Genomic DNA, 8,964 nt, shown 5'->3' on the forward strand with positions numbered 1-8,964 from the left:
GTATTGCTGTACTGCAATATATTTTGATGATAAATGTTTTTTTTATGGAATATTTTATATTGGGTAAAATATACCCGTGTTTGGTGATTGGTGTAACAAAAAATATGTTTAGTGTTCTAGGGTTAATATAAGGTAACATTATGTCATCAGTATGAATGTAAGTGTTGAACTCTGCTGTCAGATGACAAGTCAACATTGGTGTATGGCGTCTCGTATGACGCCGATCAGGCTAAAGCGGGGAAACGTTTTAGCTGTCAGACTCGCTGCTTTAGTCGCATGAGAATCACTGCTCCAGGCCAGGGTACTGCTTTTGTTATATTTTATAACAAATACCACAGTGAATCACAGCATAATGAAAGCGATTGCGGTCAACGAAGTTGGACCTTCCCCGTTCACCCCCTCTCTCCTTCCATTCATGAAATGCCTGAACAGCTGACTTTACTATGAATGACGTAGGCTAGTAGCACGCAACACCACGTGACCCATATAGCTGTCACCAACAATTGGTTACATCATTAATAAAGGGACACTTCACCCTTTTTGCAAAATAATATTATGTTAATGACGTTTAGAGGATTTAGAACACTTTCCTGGGGGTCTTTGTGTGCAAGAAGCAACTTTGAATATTTGACACCTGGAGGCGTGATCAATGCCATTTGGCTATTCTGACTTTCTGAGTGGCCAAAGAGCATCGATCACGCCTCCAGGTCTTTAGTTTACTCAAGTTATGGAATAAGACCTGGTACTTACTTAAGCTCTAAGCTAATAAAACACAATGAAAGAAACATAAATCACAACGGAAAATACAAGACACAAAAGAGTCGACACAGTCAGTGCATTCAGGCAGAGACGACAACGCGCAAGCTGGCTTCAGCCAAAGTTATAAAAGCGAGACACGAGGCGAGACATTATAGTGTAAATGTACAGTGTACAGTACAGTACAGGGCACCATTCTGATCTGGGAGGGTATACAGTAATAAAGCTCATTCCATAATGTGGGGGCATCTATACTCAAATGGTGCCGTCTGCCTCTCGGTTTGTAAACCTGCCTTTTCTTTGGGACGGCAAACTGCTCAGCGGACCGCAGTGACCTTAAAATATATAGGACTATAAAAACTAGGACTGTGAAAGGTTAGAGAGGCACTGAGGCAACAAACCATTCGGTGATTTCTGAAGACAACAGGGAGCGCAGTGGAGAGTCCAGCATCGGTGTGGTCCAAAATGATGAGAAACGAGGCTAACTTTTTTTTTTTTTATTTAAAAAAACATGGGCTATAACCCATCGTTTTTGTCATTTTTTCATTTTTTTCAAATCCTCAAAAATGATGAAAAACGGCGCGCTATAGTATGCCGTACGATATGGGCTATAGCCCATGGTCCAAAATGATGAGAAACGAGGATAACTTTTTTTTTCAAAATTTCAAAAAACATGGGCTATAACCCATCGTTTTTGTAATTTCGTCATTTTTTTCAAATCCTCAAAAATGATGAAAAACGGCGCGCTATAGTATGCCGTACGATATGGGCTATAGCCCATGGTCCAAAATGATGAGAAACGAGGATAACTTTTTTTTTCAAAATTTCAAAAAACATGGGCTATAACCCATCGTTTTTGTCATTTCGTCATTTTTTTCAAATCCTCAAAAATGATGAAAAACTGCGCGCTATAGTATGCCGTACGATATGGGCTATAGCCCACGGTCCAAAATGATGAGAAACGAGGCTAACTTTTTTTTTCCAAAATTTCAAAAAACATGGGCTATAACCCATCGTTTTTGTCATTTTTTCATTTTTTTCAAATCCTCAAAAATGATGAAAAACGGCGTGCTATAGTATGCCGTACGATATGGGCTATAGCCCACGGTCCAAAATGATAAGAAACGAGGCTAACTTTTTTTTCCAAAATTTCAAAAAACATGGGCTATAACCCATCGTTTTTGTCATTTCGTCATTTTTTTCAAATCCTCAAAAATGATGAAAAACTGCGCGCTATAGTATGCCGTACGATATGGGCTATAGCCCACGGTCCAAAATGATGAGAAACGAGGCTAACTTTTTTTTTTCAAAATTTCAAAAAACATGGGCTATAACCCATCGTTTTTGTCATTTCGTCATTTTTTTCAAATCCTCAAAAATGATGAAAAACGGCGCGCTATAGTATGCCGTACGATATGGGCTATAGCCCATGGTCCAAAATGATGAGAAACGAGGATAACTTTTTTTTTCAAAATTTCAAAAAACATGGGCTATAACCCATCGTTTTTGTCATTTCGTCATTTTTTTCAAATCTTCAAAAATGATGAAAAACTGCGCGCTATAGTATGCCGTACGATATGGGCTAGATACTGGTGATACTTCGACGGGGCGACAGCAGACGGCTGACAAATCCGATTTGCTTGTCAGAGCCTTAGGACCATCTGTCCACACTGTTATGCCCCCCTCACCTGGTCCTTGGTGAGTTTGACCTCCATGGCCTGGCACTCTGTTGACCACACTCCTCACCTCCCTGGGACTCAGTGGGTCCAGGTGCAGGGTGGGCCAAACCTGGGCAGGCACACACACACAACCATTTACAATTAAAGACGGATTTATACTTTGTCTTATGGCGGTATCGCGCATCTAAAATCGCCGTTCAATAACCTCACAACACGCACAAGTTGTGAGCTTGTAGATTAGCCATTGTGAGCATGTGATACCGACATGCAACGGAGCATTAATTGACTAACTACGCGCCCACTAATGGCACGCATATACCATACACGTCCCGTACTTTATTACATGAAAGCAGTGCTTTTTTCCTCAGATGAAGAATAAATAAAGGCTCGTCTGTTGTTGTTTTTTTCCGAACCCAGCGCTTTGTTGAAGTTAACAATTACAAAAGTAAAGACTGCAACTCAAGGGGCTTATCCTTTAGTGAAATTTTTTAATACATTTCAAAATGAAATAAAAGCAATAACACAGCATACCTGCTCTGCTGTACGGTGAAATATAGTCACTGTAGGGTCAACATATCTCACAGTATAGTACCCGCTCTTGTACTGTACGTTATTGCTTGTTCAGAAAGGTATTTAGATATGGAAGCATTGGAACAGATAACAGGATACACATGCTGGATGCGATTGCACGTAGCTTCATTGACAACAACTGAATATTTGATGATAGATACGTGGTCTATTTTCTGATGTGTCTCACCTCCAGGCCTGAGGACATGTTTCCACATTGACAGACACCACCACTCTCACGTTGACGGGCAGAGGGTCAATCAGCCACTTCATGTGCCTTTCAGCTTGCTGGAAGCAAAAGAGAAAAGCCTTGTGAATGTCTGCTTCATGTGATTGTTTGACACAGTGGTTCTCAACCTGTGGGTCGGCCTGGGGGTCCCCACATGATTTTGGGGGGGGGTCAGATCATTGTCAATAAATTGACAAGTTAAGTACTTTTAAGATTTTTAATTCCTAAAAGAAATCGAAACAAAAGATTGGTCAAACATTGGCCAAATTTTATAATCATGAAAGAGAATTGTGAAACTATATATTCTATTTATCTGTGGACTGGGTCAAACTAAAAGTAATGCCTCAACTCCTACTATTCCCAAGTGCTTGTCAGGGTGGATGTCCCCAGTTCAAATATGATTATTTGGGGGGTCCCCAGTTCAAATATGATTATTTGGGGGGTCCCCAGTTCCCCCAGTTCAAATGTGATTACACATGATTATTTTGGGGTGGCCCAGTTCAGAATTTGGGCCGGTCGCGGCCTGAAAAGGTTGAGAACCGCTGGTCTATCGTGGGTTCCAGCAGTACGGTGTACTGTACCTGTGTCTGGTCGATGGAGTCGATGATGATGATGATGTTTCCATGGTGGCGTGCCGACAGTCTCTACAGCCAGCGTGGGAACTCCTCCAGGATCTTACTAGGCTCCATGGACAGACCTGAGATGGACCAGAAGTGCTGCAGCAACTATGAGACAACAATCAATCAGACAAGAAAAAAAACCTGTCATTAAAATAATAATAATAAATAATAAAAAACAAACAATGAAATCCAGCGATATACATTTCTGCCCGACAGCGCCAAATGTATACAGTATGTTAACCTTGACAGAATGCTGAGCTTGACTCTGTGGGAACTGAAGGCCACCTTACCTTGACAGTGAGGCGTTTGATGATCAGAACGGGCTCTGAGCTGGTGGACAGAGGCCGGCCAACAAAATGATAGAGGAATAAAGTGTTGGGGGCCTGCTTCTGCTGAAGTTCAATCCTGCAGGACATTACACAGCAATCAATGGGGGATGCTGCTAAATTATTTTGTATGGGTGGGAGTGGGTAAATAACCTAAATTAAACTTTTAGAGATGTTGAATTATGAGGACAGTGACTCCCGCTTCCCACATAAAAAGGACACACAGTTTTGGCAAGCAGAGGGTCGAACCAGCGACCTTCCAATTCACAGTTGTTCTTTTTGTTTTTTCTTAATAATAAAGTTGGTTCCCTTTATTTTACGTAAATCGACTTAGAAAAGCACTACATAAATCTGAGCTACTATAAACAAGTCAAGTCTGCCTGTGGGGACGCAACCTACTATATATTAACAGTCATTTGGATGGTGAAATACAGTAGTTGTTACCATTTGGAGAGCAGGAGAGACTTCCCTGAGCCTGGACCTCCAGACACCAGCAGTGGAGGGGTTGGCGGAGGGGCTGCCACCATGTCATTAAGACGATCTATATACTGAGAGGACAGGAAGAAATCATTTAAATCTGCATTCCGTACGTTGTATGCCCTCCCTGACAGTGAGACATTATACAGATTGGTTAAAATAACATTTTATCAATTGGAAAAACTTTCAGATTGCATTGATTAGTGACTGAGATGTGAGAGACGTGGTTAAGGATATCAGGAGGGAATGTGCCCTACCTTCTGGAAGCCTAGTTGAGAGCAGCTGGTGCTGCAGGCCTGCTGGTAAGCTTCAATCTGCTCCTGCTCGTCATGCAGGTCCCACAGCACGTCGCCCGAGTCTTCCTCGTGTCCCTCGTCTATGCCCGAGTCTGTCCCCTCCAGGCCCAGCAACTCCTAAAGCAGTGACAGAGACGATATTTAAAAATATCTATACGCTCACAGTGGCTATTCTTTTTGCTGTTTTTGTGCATCACTGTTGTATGACAAATGAGGATTCTGCCCAACGGCAATGACATAATACTGTTTTATACCTGCTTGACGACTTTCTCCAGCTGGGCGTAAATCAAGGCTGCTCCATCCTCTGGGGAACCACTATGATCCACCACCTACAGTAGGTGAATGTACACATCATATCATAGTATACAGAAAGGCTGTGTATCAGGGGTCATCAACATGTCCGTACAGTGTACACGGATAAATGTGTCCGTGGCAAGACTTCCGAGGGAACTCTTAGATTTTGATGGTGTTCTCATTTTGTATGTCCATGGCAAAGATGTCCAAGCCAGCCATGTAGGAGTGGCTGATGTGAAAGAATCCAATGAATTCTGCACTTGAACATCTGCAAAGTTACACTTGAACACAGACACACGCATGCGCATGCGCGCACACACACACACGCACACACACCTTGACTTTTGCTGCTTTGTCAGCTGCATTGACCCTCTCCAGCAGCTGCCTGGTGGATCCAGTGAGAGGCTGGTCTTCTCCAGTCCTGAGATACAGCACCAGGGGGCAGCCATCCGGGTTCTTCACAAAGGCCTCCTCACTATCCTCCACCACAGAGCTACACACACACACACACACACACACACACACACACACACACACACACAGTTTATATCAGTGAGGATTGCAGGGCCTGTATGAACAGTTTTGGATACCCTGACAGGCTACTTTTCTACAGGGGTTGAACCGGTTCCGCCTAATTTGGAATCAATTTAGAGAGTTTTCACTGAAAATGAATTGGTTCAGAATCCTAAAAGTTTAGAACTGGAACCAAAAACATACTTGTTTTTTCTTTCTCTGAACTGGGAACCAAGGAGGACGTGTCACTATTCTACAGGTTGGAAGATGCCGATGCGATATAAAACAGTGGCAAAATGAAGCAAGCAAAAAATAAACTGAAACTGTAACTACCATTGATGATTGAATTTTCCCCCGTCGATAGTTATCATCACTATCAAAAGGATAAATGCAAGAAAGCCAACAGCTTTTGTGTGTGTGTGTTTCGTGTACACAAGAGACAATGGGTACATAACACACATCAGATACAGATTTCCATTGCAAAACGATACATAGTCAATGTTGCCGTTTTAATTTCGATACTCTTCGATTTCTTGAAATTAAAATAAATGTTTCGATGCAGTTACTATATCGTTACACCCCTAGTAAACAGTGTTGAGCAGGCTACATGCTACCATAATGATACCGACATAAATCACATACCTCCACATCACACAAAGTCCACTAGTGAAGAACTAGGGCAATAGATAGGCAAGAAGAAAGAAATTACTTATAAAAATAAAATAAAAAGCGAAATGCGATTAAAAACTCAGACAACAAAAATAAATAGCTTTATTAAAAGCAAAGAAAAGATTAAAGTGAAGAGACTAGAATCGGACTGGCATTATACACACAAATGGTGTGAAACGATACATGGCGCGAATCACAACATACGGTATGGTAGCATGTAGCCCACTTACACAAGAAGCAGGAATCAAAAGGTTAAATTACTAACCTTCAATGCTAACAGCAAGCAGCAGCAGAGGACGACATCGGTATTAAGGTACGGACTTTGTCAGCTTCACGTTCTGAAATGACAGGGGGAAAGGAAAACAAATTTAGTTGTCGGCCTACAGGATGACATTTTGGAAGTCATAACAGTCACTGACAGGGCTGTGTCACAATTATTTTACTTAATCACAGTGTGTGACATTTATTTATTCACCACATTAAAGGGCCACTTCACCCCCTTTACAACCAGAGCTTATTTTAATGTTTAGGCCACATGGGGGGTTTTATATGTGCAATACATTCTTTGTTTACTCATGACAAAAAAAAAAACATGTCATGAAAATGTACGTTCTCACTTCCTTCCTGGACTACAAATCCACACCTCCATGCAGCCTCCCCCCTCTCCACAAGGAGGGGAAGTGCACTAAAGCATTGTAGGAATTTAGCAATCCAGTCAAACACACTCTGGCCATAGCACGCACATTTCAAATTGTGCTACTGTTATCTACTAAAACACCACTGGAAGAAACTGCAGTCACTCCATGTTCCTTTAAAGGACAATTTATTGAATTGTGACACCAAATGCACGCATAACTTTGTTCCATTTGTACACCGAGAGTTACAGACCGTGGTCCAATTTGTAGGCTATACTCCGAATTACAAGCCTTTAAAGGCAAGGTATTCTCAAAAATTAAAAAAAAATATATAAATGGAAATAGATCTATCCGCTCCATTTTTTAGCATTGTTTCAGCTAATTTGACTATATTCAGACCGCTGCCATCTTGCCAGCAAGGTGCAACTTCCCATAGACAGCCCATTCATCCAAACAGAAAAGTCCTAATTGTATTAAACGAGGTCAAACTCACCCAACATTGCTGCTGTGTGAAAAGCTTGAATTATCCTCTTTCAATCTGTAAAGCATTAGTTTCATAAAACTCCACCATAGACATGTTATGAGCTACTTCCGTCAAGAAATTCCTTACAGATTATTATTTTCCAAGCATCAGAGTTTGGAAGCGGTCGTTATCAGTAAAGCACCCGCCTGCTGCCTCTTGCATTGTGTGCACAGTCAAAACAGGAGGTAACAGCAAGGACCGCTGAGTGATAGTCAACGAGCGCTTCCAAACGCCAACACAAAAACTAAAATCACATGCAAGGAATTTCTTGACAGGAAGTGGCTCATAACATGTCTATGGTGGATTTTTATGAAACGAATGCTTTACAGATTAAAAGGGGATAATTCAAGCTTTTTCATACAGCAGCAATGTTGGTGAGTTTGACCTAGTTTAATACAATTAGGACTTTTCTGTTTGGATGAATGTCCAAGTCATTGGGAAGTTGCACCTAGTTAGCACCTTGCTGGCAAGATGGCCACGGTCTGAATAAGGTCAATTGGGACACTTGATGTGGGTAATATGTCTTTAGATATTTTAGCATTTCAAAGTGTCCATGATGTCATGGACACTGGGCTCACTCTCTTCCTGGACTACATGTTGACTCAGTAAGACAGCCCTCCCCCTATCCACAAGGGACAGCAGTGCACCAAAGGCAAAGCATTATGGGAATTGTAGTCCTGGAAGGAAAACATAAAAACCCCAGGAAAGTGTTTGTCTCCCAAACATCACTAAAATAAGATCTGGTTGCAAAAGGGTGTCCCTTTAATTTATTTTTGGTAAAGTATAAATGTAATTAATGCATATAGTCATCTGCCTTGTGCTACAATACACTTTATGAACCCTAAAAAAGCCATGAAGAAATTTGTATTCATGTGTTCAACATCAAACACAATTAAAATTGTCCAAACGCAATAAATTGTATGACAATGAATGGTCAACGTAACGTAATGGTAATAGTGACACAGCCCTTGTTTATACTACAGCCACATAATCCAGGTACATACCGTGTGGGGCCTTCAGTCGCTCGGTTGAAGATGAGCTGGTATTAATAGAGCCGCGAAGGTTGTATAGCACATATGTCTCGAGCACCGTTCGCCTCGTAATCTCAGGGAGAGCATTCGTTGACACCGTTATACGTTTCAGCTCTCGGGGGCTCGCTGCATCGACTCCGTCCAGGTTCCATCTCCATGCCCCCTTTTCCTGAGTAGACACTCTATTATACCAGCCATCTCCTGACGACTGCATCCAAGGTCACCGCATGACACCAAGGTCACATGATTCACCTGGAAGACACATACATACACCAACATTACACTCTTTATCCAGATTTTATACATTGTAGAATAATTTAATATAAAAAAAAGGGTTGAAAAAATAAAA

General features: G+C 41.6%; 2 protein-coding genes across 2 annotated transcripts in view; one reads left to right on the forward strand and one right to left on the reverse strand.

Annotated features, from left to right (window-relative positions):
- The window catches only part of pinx1 (PIN2 (TERF1) interacting telomerase inhibitor 1), a 231,501-nt gene that overhangs the window by 181,681 nt on the left and 40,856 nt on the right, over window positions 1-8,964 (forward strand). The window lies entirely within an intron of this gene.
- LOC308334094 (nephrocystin-3-like) lies at window positions 3,876-5,189 on the reverse strand (the record flags this gene model as incomplete). Its single annotated transcript, XM_080790682.1, has 5 exons — window positions 3,876-3,956; window positions 4,142-4,256; window positions 4,622-4,725; window positions 4,912-5,067; window positions 5,148-5,189. 5 exons carry the CDS (start codon window positions 5,187-5,189, stop codon window positions 3,876-3,878), a joined length of 498 nt encoding a protein of 165 aa, XP_080646808.1.

Source organism: Protomyctophum bolini, assembly GCF_963924005.1.
Source record: "Protomyctophum bolini genome assembly, chromosome: 19".
In the NCBI taxonomy this organism is placed as follows: Eukaryota; Metazoa; Chordata; class Actinopteri; order Myctophiformes; family Myctophidae; genus Protomyctophum; species Protomyctophum bolini.